The 22,675-nt window shown below is 35.4% G+C and overlaps 1 protein-coding gene across 1 annotated transcript in view; it reads left to right on the top strand.

Annotated features, from left to right (window-relative positions):
* The window catches only part of LOC127949210 (protein sidekick-1), a 199,493-nt gene that overhangs the window by 101,509 nt on the left and 75,309 nt on the right, over positions 1-22,675 (top strand). The window contains exon 7 of the mRNA XM_052546238.1: positions 19,574-19,600. Coding sequence (XP_052402198.1) covers positions 19,574-19,600 — 27 coding nt within the window. The remainder of the gene's footprint in view (positions 1-19,573; positions 19,601-22,675) is intronic.

Genomic DNA, 22,675 nt, shown 5'->3' with positions numbered 1-22,675 from the left:
TAATTATTTTGTATATTTGACAGGCTATAATAGGCCGATCCTTACACAAGCACCTTGAGAATTGATGCTAGTGTGCGTGTTCATTTTTGCATCATCCTCCCTCTCCTCTCCTCTCCTCCTTGTCTACATGTGTTGTCATGTAATAAACTCCATCCTTGAAGACATTTACTCACCTCGTTTCAACGGGAAGGTTTTTTCAATAACAGGCACAAGGCTGTGTTGATTTGGTGTGTGTGTGTCCGTCCGTCTGTTTGTGTGTGACCTCTGCGGGGTCTTGTCTTTGCCAGTTAGAACACGCAGGCCGAAATTTTATCTCGCAATGGCAGCCGACTCGCACAACATGAGCCAAAGTCTCCTTCAAGAGAATTAACCAAATCATTAGAGATAAAGAAAGAACGAGAGACGGGGGAGAGAGAGAGAGACCGACTCATTAATGTCTGAGTAGTTTACTGAAAGGTCTCTTCCTCCCTCTGTACGGTCCACTAAAGATGCTTGGGTCTCTGTTTATATTGTGGAGGTTGTAAGTGTGTGTTTTTGGGCCTGAGTGATACAATTGTTATCATTTCCACTGTAGACATACTAGCTCTGCTGTAAATCTACTCAGCTGCTTTGCTGTGTGCTGTCTACATAGGCAACTGCTTTCAAAGGGAACTGAAAAGGAACCTGATATGTGACTGATTTTGGATGCTATACAAAAACAGCGGCTCTTCATGCCTCACACATAGCGCTCAACTCAAGAAAGATTGCAGAACAGTTTGATTTTAGCATCTTTCTAAGCACAGTGCTTCAATTATCATTAAGCAATGATTATGCAAAATCACTATAATAATGCTTTAACAAGCATAAATCCATACATATCACACATATTCAATTCAATTCAAGTTTATTTGTATAGCGCTTTTTACAATACAATTCGTTACAAAGCAGCTTTACAGAAAATTACGTTTCTACAACATTTAGTAATAGCTTATAAGTGGTGACTTTCAGTTTGTGCACGTATGACAATTCATACATATCTGTTTGGTATAATCTAAATGTATTTTTTATATTTTCAGTTTAATAAATGTTTTATGTGATTTTATTATGTTATGTGAATCTACATGTTTGTGTAGATTTCCATTTAGCTATAATTTATAAAACTATTAAAAAAATAATAATAATTTAAGTTTTTTTTGTAGTAATCATAGTACTTAAACTTCTTTTAAACTTTTATTTTATTTTATTTTATTTTATTTTATTTTATTTTATTTTATTTTATTTTAATATAGTAATTACCAGGGCAACATTTCTAATATTAATTCATTACAATTAATATTATATAAAATTAATTTGTCATCTTATATTTATATTTTTGATTTTATTTCAGGTTTAATTCAATTTGCAGTGATTTAAGTTTATTTTAGCTTAGTAATAATAATTTTAAAAATGTAAGTTTAAATTTATTTGACTACATTTAGAAATTTTTCACTCATTTACTCATTGTGCAGTGCTAAACTTTTTTGATAAAATGTACTGCACACTTTAGTAGAATTTTACTTTTCTGATACTCTCAATGTTACTCAGTGCACTATAAACAGTCATACCTTTGTTTTTATGGATTTTATTTGGCTAACCTTTTCTTTCTGGTGAAGTACACATCTTTTTTTATTTCCAAAGTGCAAGAGAACTCCTATTTTCCATTAGATTTTCCCTTTAAAAATACACTTATACCCTACCACAGTGTTATATAAGCATGTGTTGTGTTCAGCATCTTCTTCATGACATAATCTGGACTTCTGACATAAAGTCTGCAGAATGGATTTCAAAGAAACCTACTGAAATCACAATCCTTTTCTGTTAATGTTGTGCATTTGAGTCATTTAATTCCATTGCTCCAGGGCAACTCATGCAGTTAGTCTGAACTGTTCTATAAAAAAGTGTCTGTTAAACAACAAGTGACTACAAAAAATGAGGTATACCGCAGTTATACGTGGGAGAGAAAGTTTTATTTCTTGCTTTAGGAAGGCTTTTAAAGACCCCATGGAATTTCAAATTGGACTTTTGTGGCTTTTAGTCTATGCCTTTAGCTTTGATGCCATCTGTATGCTAGCATAGCCTACGCCTAAAAGTTGATAAAATTAACTTTAAACTGTTATCAGGATTTATTCTTACCTCGCATTGAGTGTCAAGTCTGAGGCAATTTATCTCCCATATTAAACTCCATTGGGCCTAAACCGTAAAGGTCTTCAATATGTGTGTGCATGAGAGTGTTTGTATTTTCTCGTCCTCCCTTCGCGATGTGGAATTGCACTAGAATGCTTTTATTTAAATGTGTCTAATTTGACGTGTCCCTGAGTCAAGCTGCCTCTGAGTCACTCCTGCAGCTAGACAGTAAACTGGATTAATTCGTGTTTGTCAGTGTGCTTCATAGCGGCAGCATCCTGAGCCTCTGTAATCCACATTCAGCGGTCTACATAAGGACACATACACTACTGTTCAAAAGTCTGGGGCCAGTTTTTAATGTTTTTAGCAGCCATTACTACAGTCTTCAGTGTCACATCATCCTTCATTCCAGTTGTGTGGTCCTAAAGTGGTTTACCCAGTGGCCCCCCAACTCCCCGTCCCACCTAAAAAAAAATATATATTATTTATATATATATATATATATATATATATATATCTATCTATCATGGGCGGAGTTTGGGGAGGGGGCTAAGGGGGGCCAGACCAGAGCCAATTAATGCCTGTCTTGTGCTTTGAAAAATAAAAATAAATACAGAATTCATATTTTCTAATTTTATTTGTCCTATCTTATAATTTTTGTGTATACAATAAGTAAGTTTAGAATGAATTATTTTTAATTACTATATTAAAAAAGCTTATTTTGGTGGACTTCAAAGTATCGCGGTAAGTTAAGAGTTCCCCTCTGAATGTCTGTTTCCCCTCGGGTTGCCAGGTCCGTGTAATAAACCCAACCAAATAGTTAATCAAACATTTTCCCAAAGTAGCCTAAATTCCACGGATTTGGCAACATACAAATGCAAATGCACCGCATGCAAATGCATCAAACACACCTGGATGTAAGGAAAGCAAAAAGTGACAAATTTCTTGCTACACTGCAGCATAGTAAAATGATTCTCACACTCCCGTTTATGTTCTTTTTTTTTAATTATTCATCTTGCAGCTGTTCCGTTATTTTTGTCTTATGTTTTTACATTTCAAGTTGAAAAACCTCTCGTCTTAAATTTATTTTCAAGTTTAAGATTTAGGACGGTATTTTTAACTATTCGACTTGCCGTACATCCAGTCACGCTTCTTGCGCACGTTAGTTCTGATCGTACGTATAGTAACTCGTCAACTACACAACAATTGTAGTATGTTTGCGTAAAGGGAAACAGACATTCCGAGGGGAACAGAATCGACTGCTACACCGCATCTGCTGGTAGGTGCCCCCCCATGCACAAAAGTGAAACTCCGCCTATATATATATATATATATATATATATATATATATATATATATATATATATATATATATATATATATCTGTCGACTCATTATTACAGTTCTACATAATTTCAATGTTTCTTTGGAACTGTATTCATTTTGAAAAGTGCTTCACAGATACATCTGAATTTAATGTTTTACTTTGTTATTTAAAGTTCATCTGAACTTAATGTTTTATTTGATGATTTTATACATTGCTTGTATTATTTAGGAAGGGAATTATACTTCCTGCAAGAGGATTTTGCAGCATGTAGGCAAGGCTGGACTGGGGTTAAAATTTGGCCCTGGACTTGTCCAGCCCACAAGTTTCCTCATGAATGTTTTACTGGGTTTTAAGGCCTTCAAATGGAGTAAATGAATGAATAAAACAGGAAAGAAACAAACAGTGATAGATACTGAATTCAAAGCAAATGCATTTTTGTCGGACAGAAATGCACTTGACAGTAAAGCAATTATTTTGAGCTAGAATGCAAAAAAATGTAGGCCTACTTCTAATAGATTCTGTTATCCCTCCCTTACCCTCACGTGTTTGCAAACCTAATGACTTACTTTCTTCTGTGCAGCACAAAAGAAGATATTTTGTAGAATGTTACCAAACCATTTTGTTTATACCCTTGATTTCTACTGTATGGACAAAAATGTCTTGAATTTCTCAAATTTCTCTTTTTTGTGTTCCACAGTAAAAATAAATTCATACAGGCTTGGAATGACATGATGTTGAGCAAATGAACTATCCCTTTAAAAATAACTTTTATTATTTCTAAATAATACACACCTAATTTACAATAATTAGGCCTATTAGTAATATAGTGCTTACAAGAAGTTATTACTATGGTGCTGAATTGACGAGCCTACTGTATGTATTGAATTTTTCCAGTTTACCTCTTCATGCAGTTTCATGCAGTGGCTGTTTTCTGGCAGCATCACTACAGATCCTTTAATGGTTTCATATATCACACGACTATAACAATAAATTTGTGTCACCTCTGAATGGATGAAGTGACTTCTGAATGGATTCAAGCGCAGTTTATCCCTTTACATTATGACGCAAGCGCAGCACTGATACTCTGCTTTTGCGCGCAGCTGGTGGATGCATTGCATAGAGCTGCTTTTGAAGTATTTACTTTTTGGAATTCATTGTAATTTAAAAAGAGTGCCTAATATGGAGGAGATATCTCTCGCTTCTGCGATCGGCTCACTGCTCGACCAGTCCGTTCATAAGAACAGCATTTATTTGAAACAGTATCTTTTTGTAACATTATAAAAGTCTGAAACTGAGTTTTTTTTCTTCTGCTGAACCCAAATTAAGATATTTTGAAGAATGTTGACAACCAAACAGATGACAGTATCCACTGAATTACAAAATATGGAGAAAAAATACAATGGAAGTCAATGGCTACCATCATCCGTTTGGTTAACAACATTCTTCAAAAGCTGAGAGAACTCGTTCTGGTTTGTAACAACTTGAGGGTGAGTAGATGATGGCAGAACTTTCATCTCTGGGTGAACTTTTTCCCTGAAAAAGCAGTTGAATTTAAGTGAGAAGCAAGAGAGTAAGTGATTCACTGTAAATAAGGGAACAAAATGTTTAAGTGAATAAATAAATGAGCGACCGATTAAATGAATCCACAAATGAGCATGGCTCTTAAATCGCCTGCTGTTGTTTCTAACTTTAAAAGCTCTCAACTGTTGTTTACTCACTTGGCATGACTGTGAGTAACAGACCTCATGACCCAATTACCCGAGTTCAACCGCACAACTTTAAACAGCTCGGAGATACTGAGATATCTTCAGATCTCAGATCACACTCTAACCTTCATGGATATACAGCAGTAATGAGTTTGACTGAACACGTGCAGTAGCTGAAGGTAGATCTGTGGTATCACTCAGTCATGTTGAGAGCCCTCAGAGACTCACCTCTTTAATTTGGTCCGCTGTGGCTGGATGAGTTTGACAATTTTAATTAATTAATGCCGTTACACGTCATTTAACATGCACGTTAAGAGGTCAGATATGGAAGTGCTGCTCATACTGTATAAGTTTCAGATATTGTGTGTGGAGAGCTGGTTTACTTAAAAAGACCTTTATGTTAAATGAGCTATTATACATTAATGTATTTATGCATTAGTGACCTGAAGAAAAATCTCATCTTACCTGTGATGAAACTCTGGACTCAGATGCAGGGTTAAATCATATTGCTAACTGTTCTTTCACCAAACTGTTCTCCAAAGACAGCTAACCAGATCACACACTCAGACACATGGGCCTGAAATCATGTCCATACCAATCCAGAATCATGGAGTGTATAGTGGTTGTGATTCAAGACCTGCTTGTGCTTTAGAGCCTTTTTGTGATGGATTGTAGAGTACTTGCCTTGTAAAAACTGACTCTGTGTCCTAAATAGATGTGTCAAGTAATTATTTCTATCCTCAATGAAAGCAAACATGCTGCATGAAATTGACTTTTTTTTTAACTAAAGTTTTACTTAAGTCTTATTTCAGTATTATTTATATAGCATTATTAATATTTTAAATTAGATTTTATTTTGGGGTACACTTTATTCAAAGGTGTCCTTGTTACAGTATGATTATACATTTAAGTGCAGAGTAATATTAATTAACTACATTTACTTACTATACTGTATGGTTAGGATGAACGTTTGGCTTAGGGTTACTTGCAAGTAATTATGTATAATTTATTGTTATTATAAAAGTGATTAATGTGTAAACCGTTTTTCCGTCGTTAAAATAGCAAAAGTGGATTTGGTTACGCCCTAAGTGCATCTGCTCCGTGTGCTTTACACTTTGGGTTTAGATCGTTAAAATAGGGCCCAAAGTGTTACCTTATTTTTATATTTCCAATTTTCATGTTCATTTTAGTTGTTTTAGTAAATTTGTTTTGTACATTTGCATTTTTTTTCGTATTGTTTTTATTTAGCTAAATTTTCAATTTTTCTAATGTGCAAGAGGATTTTTAGATAAGAGATTTCCCCCCTTTACCGTCTGTGACTGTCAATAGCAGAGGTGGGAGTAAGTCACACATGTGCAAGTCACAAGTACTGTTAGTCTCAAGTCTTAACCTTCAAGTCTCAAGCAAGTCCAAGTCATTTTTTGTGAGAATTAAGTCAAATCAAGTCAAGTCAGGTACTTTAAGTCAAGCAATTCAAGTTAAGTCGTAGCTTGGATCAAGCAAGCCACTATCAACTCATACAAATGTTTGATGATTTAACTAAATTTATATATTAACATTAACATAGTTATGGACTATGGTAGTTTTATATAAAAAAAATAAATAAATAATAATAATAATAATAATTGTGATATGCATTTACACTCAAAATGTGTCCACATACAGCTAGAGTTGTTAATACAATAAAAATGAAAAAATAAATACAAATAGCATAGCCTAAAATGTACTGTAAATGTAACTGAAATTAGTCAAACATAAAAGCATGAACACTATTTAGGTACAGCTGTTTAAATTAGGGATGCACCGTTTGACCGGCCATAAATCGGAACCGGACGGTTTTTGTTTCAAATACGCGATCGGCAATCAGCCGGTTTTTGGTCTTCTTTAGGGCCGATTTTTCCGGAAGTGTGGCCGCATGCACAGACTACATTGTAATCGTTTGCTATGTTATTTGTGTGGAAGTATTTCGAAATCTGTGCACAGGACACGGGCAGCCGATCAGCACTGGAAATGCAGAGCTACATGTCTGACTCTGAGGCACAGATAGCAGCAGGAAGCGATCAGCCGTTGGTGTACTGGGGAACAAATAAGAGTCCCTTTTCTGCGCGCACTAAAGCTGCGCGAGCTTACTGTTAGCGGTCCGAGCCCTGAACAGTGAACACGAGGAGACCGTGAAGAGATATTCAGATCAACTTCTCACGTGTTGGATGAGAAACAAAACGGACTAAACTGTGACAAAACTTTGTTGGCCGTCATGTGCTGCTTAGATCAGACAACACAGCGGTTGTGTCATACCTGAATCATAAGGGAGGATTACGCTCTCGCCCCCTGTGCAGGCTATATGCACCTGCTCTGTTAAGCAAGTGGCTGTAAAAAAATAATGTGCAGGCTGAAGAGACATGTTATTTTTGGTCTCAGAACAAATTTCTGTCGATCCGAGCTGTTCATGTCAAAAACTTTTTTTTGTAAAGTGGAACTTGCATACACATTTGAAAAGCCAGAAGTAAACGACAGTTGATTATTTTTATTTTACCTTAAAATTATATCGACTTAATTTGATTTAAAAATCACCTGCTGTAGCACACTGAGAAAAAGTGTTTTATTCATCCAACTAAAAAAAAATTGGGTAATGATTCATATTTTTTTTTACTTGAGAGAATAGTTATTTATTTTTCATTGGCTCAAGTGAAAAAAATATAGATGTGAATCATTACCCTAATTATTTTTTTTTTTTTATTGGATGAATGAAAACACTTTGCATCTTTGTTTTATTCGCACCAGCATTATTTGATTTTAACATTTTGGAATAATCTATTTATATAGCATACTTTTATTTAGTCTTTAAATAAAGACACTGGTAAAGATCTTTTTTTTATGTAAAACCAAATTTAAAAACTAAAATACTGAATGCTGATCAAGAAACATCTTATTGAATGTTTGTTGATTGTGTTGTTTGGACTGTAGAACTATGCACTTGTTGCCTTTAATTTCACATGGTTACAGTTAATCTTTAAATTTAAGGCCAGTTCTCTGTAGTTTCAACCCAATTCAAAAACAAAAGCTAAATGCTGATGTCTGTAATAGAGCTTTTAATTTCAGATGTTTGCAGTTATTGTTTTCAATAGCCAAAAGCCAGTTTGGCCTATTAAATACCAAATAAACATCTTGTTTATGCACACTTTCCTTCTTTCTTGTTTGTTGTTGTAAAAAAAATCGGAAATCGGTATCGGAATCGGCCAGTTTGTTTGTAAAAATCGGTATCGGAATCGGCCATGAAAGATCATGATCGGTGCATCCCTAGTTTAAATATGCCTAAAACATTGCAGAAGACTATGAAAAAGTATTAAACAATTCAAGTATAATGTTTTTTATGCCACCAAATGGCATTCTTCAAACAGGCATCTCCTTTATGGCACATGAACACATCCTTAAGTCAGATCCTTCCTTTTTAACAAAAAGAATAACTAGAGAAGAAGAAATATTAATAATTGAATCACACAAATCACACAAATCTTACACATATTTATATTGTGCATTCTTAATCTGTAAGTGTGTGCGTGAGAGAAGAAGAGAGAGAGTGACAGAGAGAGAGAGAGAGAGGTGATTTTAGTGAGTGTGATTTATTAATATTTGTGAGTGAATGTGTGTGTGTGTGTGTGTGTGTTTGAGTGTGTGTGTGCGTGTGTATGAGTGAAAGTGTATTGTTTATTTGCATGTGCATGGTTGTGCTTAAAAAGTTTGAGTGGTTCTGTTTTGTTTTTGATTGCTTCCATTTTCTCATTTCAAAGTCACTTTGGATAAAAGCGTCTGCTTAATGTAAATGTTTTGTTTGTTTGTGTATGCTTGGTTGGGTTCGCAACTCTGTATGATTTCTTTCTTTCTTTTATGCATCCCTATAAACTATCCATAGGCTTTTCACTCAAAGTCTAACACTAAATACCAATTATTAGACATTATACATGAATATACTAAGTGCTATTGCCAAAAAAACAAAAAAATCTCCTTATAAACAGTGAATAACCATTTACAATGCATTGCACTTGCAAGAAATTAGTGAAAATAGTGCTCACAAACCGTATTTTAATACAACCAAATACTCAATAAAACAGTTTTCTCTGGTACATTTTCTGTTCAGAACAGGATAAATATGAAATAGAGGCTGAAATGCAGCCCATTAAGACTACTAGCTCTCTGTTAAATGTTCATCTGCAAAAAAAAAAAAAAAAAATATGATTCATAATCACAATGTTGTCTAATAAAATCAAATACACATAAGATATAGACAGTAGCTGTGCTGTGGTTTGGGCTACATTTGCATGTAATTTCGAATTGACAGAATATCTTTTTTTTTTTTACAGCCACTGGCTAAACAGAGCAGGTGCAGAGAGTGCTGTGTTAATGCTGGAAAAAACAAAACCTTGCGCTCATGCGGTAGTACCGACAAGTCTTAGAAACCAAATAAGGTTTGTGCAAGAGGTGCCTAGTCACTTTTTTGAAAAATGTTGTTAAAGGGGTCAGAAAAGTCACTTAATCTCAGCTTGCCTGCTGCATCAACTGATAAGGTTGCGGTCCATTCAAAAACAAACAGATATTTATTGAATGAAAGACAAATTATTTCAAGTCATTTAACTCAAGTTCGTGTCAAGTCTCAAGTTTTGAATATCAAGTCAAAGTTAAGTCAAGTATTTTATGAACATTTGTCTATCAAGTCTAAAGTCCTAAAATTTGTGACTTAAGTCTGACTCAAGTCAAGTCACGTGACTCGAGTCCCCCACCTCTGGTCAGTAGCTGTCAGAAATAAGACATTTTGTATTTTCCTTACGGTTATATAGCTTTTAAACAATTTTTATGATGGTGAAAATGTAAATTACACTGATTGTGTAAAAAACATGTATAACGTTAAAAGATATACCTTTTAGATCATAGAAAACAACAGTCCATAAAATCTGTTTTTGTGATGAAAAAAAGCAAGCCAGTGCCAGAATGTCTATTTTGTGCAAATGTTCAGTCGACATTTACTGACATTTTGGCCTCATTCATGAAAAACTGTCAGGGTTTGGGTAAAGGGATGGAGCGAGGATTGGTTCAGGAAATGTGCTTTTATTAATAAAATAAAACAAAAACTACCCTGTGGGGGTAAAACACAACTGGCAACAAGGCATGGCTTTGGCATTGGCATTGGCACAAGGCACATACTCAACGTTCAAAGACGAACTCACCCAGGACTGCAAACACAAGGAGAATAGGGACCCAACGAGGAGGGTAACGAGGGAAGACAGGTGGGGCAAATGAACCAATAATCAGGAAACAAGATGGGCGGGGTCAAGACAACAGATATGAGAGTCCATTGCAAACAGAATACAAGGACAAAAGCCATGTGCTCTCACGAAACAGAAACAAAAACACAAGCACATGGCCAGCAAAACAATCACAAGACAATTGTTTGAACAAAACCAGACATGAACACGCAGCTAATGAGAATACTCATAAGACTCGTGTTCACACAAGACATCACACAAGACCAGTGGTGGACAGTAACGGAGTAGCTTTACTTCGTTACTGTACTTAAGTACATTTTTCAAGTATCTGTACTTTACTGGAGTAGTTTTATTTTGAGCAACTTTTACTTTTACTTCACTACATTCCAAAGTATAAAATCGTACTTTTTACTTCACTACATTTCATAAAACATATCGTTACTCCCTATATCACGTGCTCCGACACTCAGAAGCGGTGTCTGATTCATCATGAACGAACTGAGTCTTTTCAAAAGAAACTTTTAAATCGGATCGCGAATCACACCAAACGATTCGTTTACGAATTAGTATGATCCGATTGCAGCTGTTCTGGAGTCAACCACTCACTGATTCAAATGAACCTTAGTGCGAGTCACCAGAAGTAAGAAGAACCGGGAGATCTTGTGAGCGCGCGTGCGTCTGATGTTGCTAAAAGTAAGTTATGTCGAAATTTTGGATTAATTATTGTAACTGAAAATCATATTTAGGTCAAAACTGTCAGTTGTTTGGGAACTAAATCCGTTGTAAAGAGAGATCTATTTAAGCCCACTCAAATGCTCGAGTGCAGACGATGCAGACACATCAATTTTAGGTAAAAAAAACAACAACAACAACAAAAAAAACTTAAAACAACACAGATTAAATACAATAACTCATGCATGTTCAAATTCACCGCTGCCGTAATGTTAACAGTTTTATTAAAATGTCCTATATGACGTCTGTTTTTATATTGTTTATCGACAGTAACGTCATACATATCGTACTGAAAATAAGTAAATATTGTTAGCTGATGCTAACTGTCTAGCTAACAAGCTTGTTGGTGCTAAGTTGATGTAATTTTTATAAATGTCCAAATATTTTTATTCAGCCACATATATATACATATATATATATATATAGATAGATAGATAGATAGATAGATAGATAGATAGATAGATAGATAGATAGATAGATAGATAGATTACATCTGGTTAGAAAAGAAAGGATGTGATGTTCAGAACATGGTAACTACAGTAATTATCAAAGTGGGAAGAGATGCACCCCGTTTGGCCAGGGGTGTTTTTAAACCACAGACAAGATTTGAGAAGGAAAAAATCATTATGAATTTTTTTTTATTATTTTTTTCTTTAAAATGTTCTTCCTAACTTCAGGCCTTATTATCATGTCATATATACAGTACAGACCAAAAGTTTGGACACACCTCATTCAAAGAGTTTTCTTTATTTTCATGACTATGAAAATTGTAGATTCACACTGAAGGCATCAAAACTATGAATTAACACATGTGGAATTATATATGGAATTATATACATAACAAAAAAGTGTGAAACAACTGAAAATATGTCATATTCTAGGTTCTTCAAAGTAGCCACCTTTTGCTTTGGTTACTGCTTTGCACACTCTTGGCTTTCTCTTGATGAGCTTCAAGAGGTAGTCACCTGAAATGGTCTTCCAACAGTCTTGAAGGAGTTCCCCGAGAGCACTTTTTGGCCCTTTTGCCTTCTGTCTGTGGTCCAGCTCACCCCTAAACCATCTCGATTGGGTTCAGGTCCGGTGACTGTGGAGGCCAGGTCATCTGGCGCAGCACCCCATCACTCTCCTTCTTGCTCAAATAGCCCTTGATGCCTTCAGTGTGACTCTACAATCTTCATAGTCATGAAAATAAAGAAAACTCTTTGTATGAGTTTTCCAAACTTTTGGTCTGTACTGTAACTATGATGTTCTGTAAAACAACTAACTTTAAAATACTTTTTTCTTACTGGTGAAAATCAGATGGTCATCTTTGTTTTCTCTCAGGTACATCACAGCGTAAGCTTCACAGTGAACATTACTCTCATCAGCGTAGTCCATATCAACAACAAAAATATATTTTGACTCCATATAGTGGTTATTTTGGAAAAAATCCCAGGTATTTTGAGCAGTAGGATTATAAAAAAATGTGCTAATATAAAATTAAATTAAGTAGCCTATGTAAAATTGCAAACATCTATCTTGCAGTACTTTTTTACTTAAGTACATAAAAAATTCAGCCTTTCACTTAAGTAAAATTGAAAAAGGAGTACTTTTACTTTTACTGGAGTAATATTTTACCATATGTATCTGTACTTTTACTCAAGTACTTGATTTGTGTACTTCGTCCACCACTGCACAAGACAACATGAAAGCACGCAGCCAATGAAAAACACAAGCTGCATGCTACACAGCACAAGACATAACAGCACACAGCCGATAGGAACATGAACTGCGTGCAACACAAGACACAACACACACGGACAGAAGAGCACACGCCCTGAGCGAACTCGAGACTTTACGCTCCCACAACAAGACAGAACATGGAGAGCGAGTGTCCGAACCCCGACACCAAACCGAAACTCAAAAGACATGAGTGCTGGGATCTGAACGCCACGCTCCAATGAAACAAGGAAACTAAAAAAACATGAAAACAATGACATGGTGAGAGTTTCAGGGCTCTGTCACAAAACCATGAATAAACTAGACCGAAGTGACAGAACCCTGACAAAAACAAGCCCAACGAATTTCAGTGCGAGTCATTTGTAAAACTGTAAAACTTTATTCTGATTTTGTGTTTCTACGAAAAATGCAATAGTTTCTCGAGCTATTTGAATGAGGCTCATTGCACAAAATGGTTGCAAAACTCAAAGCTAAACTAGATAGTCATCCTTTTTTACACTAGGCACTCAAGCTGAAACTAAAACGAAAGGACCGAAAGTTCTAGGTGAAGATGTTTCAAGTTTTTCTGATCGAGCAATTTGCCATTCACTGACAGTGTTCAAAGGTGATCTGTGAAGTTCTTTTGGGTCGTACTTCTTAATTAAGCGCCGTTCCTCCTGCATTCTTGGCATGATCAAAAGATCTCTGCCGGCAGAACAGGAAGATACATTCGATTAAAATGAGCCCTGAAAGTATATTAATAGCTAAGTCTGTTAGCACTCTCAAGGGAACTGCTGAGATCCAGCTCTTATGAATTCATCCAGACACCAGGAAGACTACAAAAATAAGTCTCTGGCTTTTAGACTTATTTTTCTCACCCTTGCCTGCTGCGGCCTGGAAGAATAAACTGGATTGACTCTAAGTGTGTGAATTACCTGACAAAAGCGAAAGGCGGCTCTGCTATTTGGTCCGTTGAGGGTAAGTGGAAAAATTGCCAGGAATTACACCTAGGGAGTGGACAGCCCGCTCTTTCTCACTTGGCCTCTTTTTACCTCGCTTTCTTGTTCATTAAGGTGATTGACACTGGAACTGGAGAGGGTCAATAGGTGCTGGTGTGCAAAAGAGAAAGGAAAGAGATCTCTTTGCAATTTCTGTTTTGTCCTAGTTTCTCTCTCTTTATCTCTGTCTTGCATGCGTCTTTCACAGCGCAATCGCAGAATCATTCTCTTTCTCAATACTTAAGTCAATCGAACAGAAAGCAGTACATCATGACCGCTATAAAAGTTGTTAAAGCTGTGTGTTTTCAAAGAATGTTCCAGATGAAGTGTTGTAGTGTTGTAATTGAAGTGTTGTAGGAATGTATCGTTGTAATCCCACATGATGTGTACTTTTTTGGTGAAGCCTAGTGGTAAAATATCTGGGTCTGTAACTTGAAAAATGTTGGGTCGGTAAGATTTTTAAATCTCTTTGAAAGTCTCTTATGTCCCCCAAAGGCTGCCTTTATATTATCAAAAATACATTAAGAAGTAGTAATATTGTGAAATAATTCACATTTAGAATAAAAAATAGGTTTTCTATTTTAATGCATTTAAAAAATATGTTTATACCTATGATAGCAGAGCTGAATTCGAACATATTTTAGTGATTTATCATTATTATTATAATTTTTTTATAATTTTTTTATATTTCAAAATACATACAGTACCCCAGATGTTTGATAGTGTAGGTTCCAGTTTGGAGTTGATCCATTAAATGAGTTTTTTTTTTTTTTCTTAAAAGGACCCCTCCCCCCAACCCCCGAAATAATAATTACAATAAAAACTAGTTAGTTATAGTCAGAATTCAAAACATTCTGTGAGGTTGAAATCAGAGACAATAATCAAATCTTGATTGGAACTAGAGTTCCAAACCTTATATTTGTCTTCTGCTAAACACAAAAGAAGATATTTGAAGAATGTTGAGGTCAAAACAACATTAAACTTTCATGGTATGGACAAAAACAGTAAAACGCATAACTTGTTATTGTGTTTCAAGAGCAAAGTCAGGTTTGGAATGATTTTTTAACTATTATCAGACAATGATGTTTTAAACATTCCATTCTGAATGACGAGATAAACATGTTTACCCTTGCTGCTCCATATTCATTTAGATATTCATGAAGTGATGTTTGAGTTCTTTGACTCCAACAAATGAAGGAGGGAGGAATGGAAAGAGACACTGAAAGAAGAAGAGAGAGACTTCTGGGGTTCATCTGTTTATTTCCTGGTGTCTTGTCATCTCCTGTTCAATTAGAGATCTAGAGATTAAGAGTGGCAGATGATCAGAATAACATGCCAATCCAAATATTATATGTCATCACATGCATGTGTGCGGCTTCTGCTCATGCATGAACATGGGCTTGTTTTTGAATGATAAGCTCTCTCTCTCTCTCTCTCTCATGTATCTGATGCTGCTGGGGTTCCTCTGTCAGTTCCCGATGATGTAAATCTTTCATGACTTGTCTCTCATTCTCACTTCCTCCCTCATGCTCATCCTGTTCTTTTCCTTTCATCCGCTGTTTCTCGTGTCCTTTCTTCTCTCCCCGCTCTCCTCTGCTCTTCATTTGCCCTGGCACATCATCATCCTCCCTGAAACTTCATCACTCACTTTGTGCTTCGCCCTTGTTCGTGTTTGTAAAGTTTTCAGGAGAAAAGGGGTGGGAGAAGAAGCGAGAGGAATATCGCAAATGAGATTTCTTTAATGTCTCAGTTGTTCCTCCTGTGCATTAATGAGAGCAAACTTTTGCTTAAAGCGGAGTTCAATTTTTCACACTATTCCATTGCCCGAGACAAAATTTGCAGGTTGTAAAATATTTATTTCGTCGTAAGGCAAAATCTGTTGTCTTGGATCGCATAATTGGCTGATAAATTGCTTTTGCGATTAATCTTAGCTGGCAATGTCACAGATTTTGGTTCGCATTCCTCCTACGACACTCTTCTAATGAATAACCATTTGGAGCACAGAAATTGATTGTGTGTGTATAATCACAAACACAGTGTGCACATTTTTGCATGTGCTGAATATTTGAATGACTTCATTCACTCGACAAAAATGTGCAGTGTTAAATAGTGGACTGCTGGGAATAATGTTTCCCATAATAAAGAGAACCAGTTTCCAGTTTGAAAAGTCATTCGGAGGTGAAATGTAACACTTTTATGTTTCCAAACAGCTGCATTCTGCATTCTGCATTTTGCAGAAACATAAAAATATGTATGTATGTATTATAGTCAAGAAGTTTGTTTGTACTAAATATGTGCTAAAATAATCAGTAAAGTGGTCATATGATGTTGCTAAAAATAATATTATTTTATGTATTTGGTGTAATGAAATGTGTTTATTTGATTTAAGGTTAAAAAAAAAAAAACATTATTTTCCATATAATGTACATTATTGTTTCTCCTCTAAACCCCGCCTTCTGAAACGCGTATATTTTTACAAAGCTCATCGTTCTGAAAAGTGAAGTTTGCTCTGATTGGCCAGCTATCCAGTGCATTGTGATTGGCCGAATACCTCAAGCATGTGATGGAAAGTTACGTCCCTTTACATACTGTGAAGCCATCTCCCTGCACTACCAGACAAAAACAGCCAGAGCTTACTGTTAAGATTTATACAAATCTGTATAAACAAATGCATGTAATTAAATCATGTGGAAACAATGCAGCACAGCTTGTTTAGTTTGGAATGTTTATTATTTCATAATGTGTACTGTTTCACCTGCTATTTCTTAAGTTTTGGCAGTGTCAGGCATTTTGGCAGTGTGACTGCTCCTACTGACACCGGTCTAATGTAAAACCAATTAAAGCACAGCAGTTGCTGAGGTTGTCGTGTGAGACAAAGAGCAACAGAGACAGTGAGAGGGAGAGACGCTCACTTAAATCTTAATACTATTTTATATATATATATATATATATATATATATATATATATATATATATATATATATATATTAGGGGTGGTTTGGTTTGTTTCACGATTTTAGAGTCATGGCTTCGGTATAATTCGGTATGTGCTATGTTTATGGGAAAACTGTACTTTCAAATAAAAAAAAGAGAATATTCCGTCCAACTACAAGCAACATCACAAATAAATTCAATAAAGATATAAATAATAAACAGTTCTGACGTGCGGGTTTGCGCGCTTCGGATGAGCACATGCACAAATCTTCTCACTGCTTTGCATCCATTGGCTCTTAAATGTTTAAATTAGCAAAGCTTAACGAGTTTAGTTTAAACCTTCGAACAAGGGTATATCTAGAGCAAAAGTTAATATTTCTTATTTTTCATCAAATTCCAAATGATCTAAGCTAATCCACCTATACTCAAATTATATATACAGTATTGTTCAAAATAATAGCAGTACAATGTGACTAACCAGAATAATCAAGGTTTTTAGTATATTTTTTATTGCTACGTGGCAAACAAGTTACCAGTAGGTTCAGTAGATTGTCAGAAAACAAACAAGACCCAGCATTCATGATATGCACGCTCTTAAGGCTGTGCAATTGGGCAATTAGTTGAAAGGGGTGTGTTCAAAAAAATAGCAGTGTCTACCTTTGACTGTACAAACTCAAAACTATTTTGTACAAACATTTTTTTTTTTCTGGGATTTAGCAATCCTGTGAATCACTAAACTAATATTTAGTTGTATGACCACAGTTTTTTAAAACTGCTTGACATCTGTGTGGCATGGAGTCAACCAACTTGTGGCACCTCTCAGCTGTTATTCCACTCCATGATTCTTTAACAACATTCCACAATTCATTCACATTTCTTGGTTTTGCTTCAGAAACAGCATTTTTGATATCACCCCACAAGTTCTCAATTGGATTAAGGTCTGGAGATTGGGCTGGCCACTCCATAACATTAATTTTGTTGGTTTGGAACCAAGACTTTGCCCGTTTACTAGTGTGTTTTGGGTCATTGTCTTGTTGAAACAACCATTTCAAGGGCATGTCCTCTTCAGCATAGGGCAACATGACCTCTTCAAGTATTTTAACATATGCAAACTGATCCATGAACCCTGGTATGCGATAAATAGGCCCAACACCATAGTAGGAGAAACATGCCCATATCATGATGCTTGCACCTCCATGCTTCACTGTCTTCACTGTGTACTGTGGCTTGAATTCAGAGTTTGGGGGTCGTCTCACAAACTGCCTGTGGCCCTTGGACCCAAAAAGAACAATTTTACTCTCATCAGTCCACAAAATGTTCCTCCATTTCTCTTTAGGCCAGTTGATGTGTTCTTTGGCAAATTGTAACCTCTTCTGCACATGCCTTTTTTTTAACAGAGGGACTTTGCGGGGGATTCTTGAAAATAGATTAGCTTCACACAGACGTCTTCTAACTGTCACAGTACTTACAGGTAACTCCAGACTGTCTTTGATCATCCTGGAGGTGATCATTGGCTGAGCCTTTGCCATTCTGGTTATTCTTCTATCCATTTTGATGGTTGTCTTCCGTTTTCTTCCACGTCTCTCTGGTTTTGCTCTCCATTTTAAGGCATTGGAGATCATTTTAGCTGAACAGCCTATCATTTTTTGCACCTCTTTATAGGTTTTCCCCTCTCTAATCAACTTTTTAATCAAAGTACGCTGTTCTTCTGAACAATGTCTTGAACGACCCATTTTCCTCAGCTTTCAAATGCATGTTCAACAAGTGTTGGCTTCATCCTTAAATAGGGGCCACCTGATTCACACCTGTTTCTTCACAAAATTGATGACCTCAGTGATTGAATGCCACACTGCTATTTTTTTGAACACACCCCTTTCAACTAATTCAACTAATTGCCCAATTGCACAGCCTTAAGAGCGTGCATATCATGAATGCTGGGTCTCATTTGTTTTCTGAGAATCTACTGAACCTACTGGTAACTTGTTTGCCACGTAGCAATAAAAAAATATACGAAAAACCTTGATTATTCTGGTTAGTCACATTGTACTGCTATTATTTTGAACAATACTGTATATATGTGTGTGTGTGTTTTAGTGCTGTCAAATGATTAATTGCGATTAATCACATCTAAAATAAATGTTATTATTTACATAATGTCTGTACTGTGTATATTTATTATTTACCTATTTTGAAAATATTTACATGTATTTATGTGTGTGTGTGTGTGTAAACAAAATTTTTTATTTAGGATGTGATTAATCATGTGATTAATTAATGTGATTAATCACGATTAATTGTTTGACAGCACTAATATAAGCACTAATATCGCGGTTAATCATTTGACAGCAATATTATTTATTTATTTTATTTATTTGTATGTAGCTGAGATTAACCTAATGATTATATTTGCCTTTGATAAACCCTGAAACTCATTCTCTGTGTGATACTGATCAAACTGCATCTCTTTGTTTATCTCTCTGTGTGTTTACTGTCATTTGTACAGTCTGCACCTCATTTTCTAGGTTTAAGTGAAAATAGGAAGCCAATAAGTGTGGTGTTTCCATTAAGGGCAGGTCAAGGGGCAGCAAATTCCCATAATTACATGTCGCAGGATGATAAAATCATGGCAGGTGTGACAGAGGGGCCAAGAACAGTGGAGCTAATGTTTTTGGGGGCTTAAAGTTTGAATATATATGAGTTATTTTGGTGAAAGGAATGAGTTTTTTCCTGATATCTTTTTTTTCTCTCTCTCTCTGCTCTCTGTGACCTGATGAGCAGTAAACAAGAGGAATCGTGGTTCCCTTGGTAAGTCACTCTAATGAACTCTTAAAGCTTGTAATCTTCACTCTTCTTCTCGCTTTCTCTCATTCACATGCCCTCTTCTCCTGTCTCCTTTCTCTGATGACATCAGATGATCATCTGCTTTGAGATTTTGAATTATGAAGTGAACATTCTTCCTCTTGTCATTTCCCTTTCTGATTGCCCAGAAGATGAGACATGGGCTATGTTCAGATTTATAGGCTGCGGGTAGCATTCTGAAAAGGGTTAGAAGGAGAAAATTATGAGAACAGAAGCAATAATAGGTCTTAGTTTAAGGAGAAACAGTGTAAGCCAGCGCAAATACTGCAGCTCACTTAAAGACAAATAAACTGAGCACAGAATATAGGAAACAGGAAAACAAAAATATACATTTTTACTACAATACTCCTAGTTAGACATTAAATGTGACAAAAGTAATTGTACTTTTATCAGAGGAGTAACTGTAACTGTTTTTTAGTGATGGAGTATAAATGTAATATTTTCAGATGAGTAAATAAAAATATTATTATTTTTTTTTTTACATATAATGTTTTAATCTATTTAATCAATTAACCAAATAAACTATCTACAGATTAATTATCAAAATATTTTTTAGTTGCAGACTTATAATTAATATACTGTAAACTAAGTTATTGTCACAAAATCAATGCACCGTATATTTACAATACTTTCATTTCCTTAATGCCGATTTTGTTTAAATTATTTAAAAGCTATTTTATTTTATTTTATTTTGACCAACAAGAGGTAAGTTTTTTAATGAAATTAATGTACTAATATTATGATTGCAGTGAAGCATACTATTACAAGAAATGTAGTCTTTTCACATGATTTTTTATTTTTATTTTTGGTAATATGTAGTATTAAGGGTATTTCATTCCAAAATTAGCAACTACTGTTGTTTATCTTTATTGGATCTCCTTATTATTCTCCAATTATTTTGCTTTCTGTACATAACATGTCCATGCATACCCAAGTTTTTGTCTGATCATTTGAAATGATTTTACAGCCCTTAAAATGGATATCCTAAAGCTAAACCCACACACACAGCATGATGTGTAGTTTCACACTGATTAATATGTGCACACACATTGACCAATCACAGCTGAGAGTCTTTTCCGTGCTCTCTCTTTCTTGTCTGCTCTCACCCATGCTGTCTTCCCCTCTGTGTGTGTGTGCTTGTGTGTGTGTAATCTCTCTTGTACTGTGTGTTTAGATGGATTTGTTAGAGGCTTAAGATAATGGATTCTCCTCAGAGACAAATTTAATATCTCCACATGTCGTAATCTCACTCACTACTCATGTAGACAGACACTGGATTAAGATTATTACATCCAATCTCACTGAATGACCCCTATCCTCGTGTGTGGACTCTGTTTGTCCCTGTAGCTGTGTTCTACAGCCATCTCGATATGCTCAAGGCAGCTAATCTCTGCGCCTGATGAAAACCAACCCGTGGAAGACAACACCGTGTCAACACCATGTCAAACACCATTCTGACTTGAGTGCATGAGGCTGTATAAGTTGCTGACAGCAACATTACCTCAGAAGCACGACACACTGTCTTTTCCCCTCAGTGCAAATCCTCCTTTTCATTTGCGGCATTCTTCAGGCTACTGTACTTCTGAGCTCACTCTGAAAAATAACACGCAGCTATAATCAGCATTTCCCGAAGCACAATATGAGAATAGATAGACTCCCACAATTATTCTGTCAGCAGAGGTGAGGGATGTGAGCTAGAGTGGGATTCTTTATTTCTGTTGGATCATATTTAATGTGTTTATGTTAATTGTTTGCCGTTCAGCATGATATTGCATTTCACACAGTCTGATTTAGACGTGTGCACTTGTTTGTTTGTTCTGGAACAATGTTCCTATCGATCGATCACAGCCATTTTAACCCCAGAAACCAGAGAGCACGGACTGGTTGAATTTTTTTTTCTCATATATATGCATATTAGCTTATATTAATAGCTAGGCAGATCATGTTTGATGACACTGGTGATGGCTTGACAAAGCATTGTCATAGTTTAAAATAACCTTGAAAATATTCAAGTTTGAAGGTATCGCTACTCAGAGAAGACAGATAATTAAAGGTTGCTAACATGATTAAACATGATGTTAACATGTTTTAGCATATTGTATGATTTAACATCTTGCGGGTACGTTTATAGCTTGTTTTAACATGTTGCTAACATGTTTAGCACATTTCTAGCATGATTTAGCATGATTTTGGCATGTTTTAACAAAACATTTGGACATTTTAGCACATTGCTAGCATATTTCTAGCATGATTTAACAACCAAAAGATCCAGATGTTGTTGTTCATACTTCATAGATAATGCACATATCTTCCATTTAGTTATTAATGCAAGAATCAATGTGACTGAATCACTAAATCAGTGGTTTGAACTCATGAATGCATGAATTCAGCCTGGTTTTGTGAACTGAAAAAAGATCAGATCATTGAAAAGTTCTGACTCAAAAGAATGATTTGTTCATGAATCAGATTTCACTGGCTCTACTGTATACAGTTGTGGTTCTATTATGATTTTAGTAAGGTTTTAGTAAGCTGCTAACATGATTTAACTTACTGCTAGCATAATTTAGCATGTTGCTAACATGTTTGAGCTAGTTGCAAGTATGTTCTAGTAAGCGATTTAATTTGATTGCTAGCATGATTTAGCATGTGCTTTACAAGTATTAGCACATTTCTAGCATTTAACATTTTTCTACATTGTTTTCACATGTTGGTAGCCTAATTTAGCATGCTGCTTACTAATATTAGCACATTTTTAGCATTTAACACTTTTCTACCATGTTTTTACATGTTGGTAGCCTGATTTAGCATGTTGCTATCATGTTTTAACAAAGCATTTTAGCACATTGCTAGTATGTTAGCGTAACATCTAGCATAATTTAACACATTTACTAACATGTTGTTGCATGTTTTAAGTTGTTGCAAGCATAATTTAGCATATTGCCAGTATGTTTTGGCAAACATTTTAACATGTTTTGTTTTTTAAAGAAAATTTTAAGAAAATTAAAGGTAGTAACCATATTT

This window comes from Carassius gibelio, chromosome B1 (genome assembly GCF_023724105.1).
Source record: "Carassius gibelio isolate Cgi1373 ecotype wild population from Czech Republic chromosome B1, carGib1.2-hapl.c, whole genome shotgun sequence".
Taxonomy (NCBI): Eukaryota; Metazoa; Chordata; class Actinopteri; order Cypriniformes; family Cyprinidae; genus Carassius; species Carassius gibelio.
This window is presented reverse-complemented; position numbering and strand designations above follow the sequence as displayed.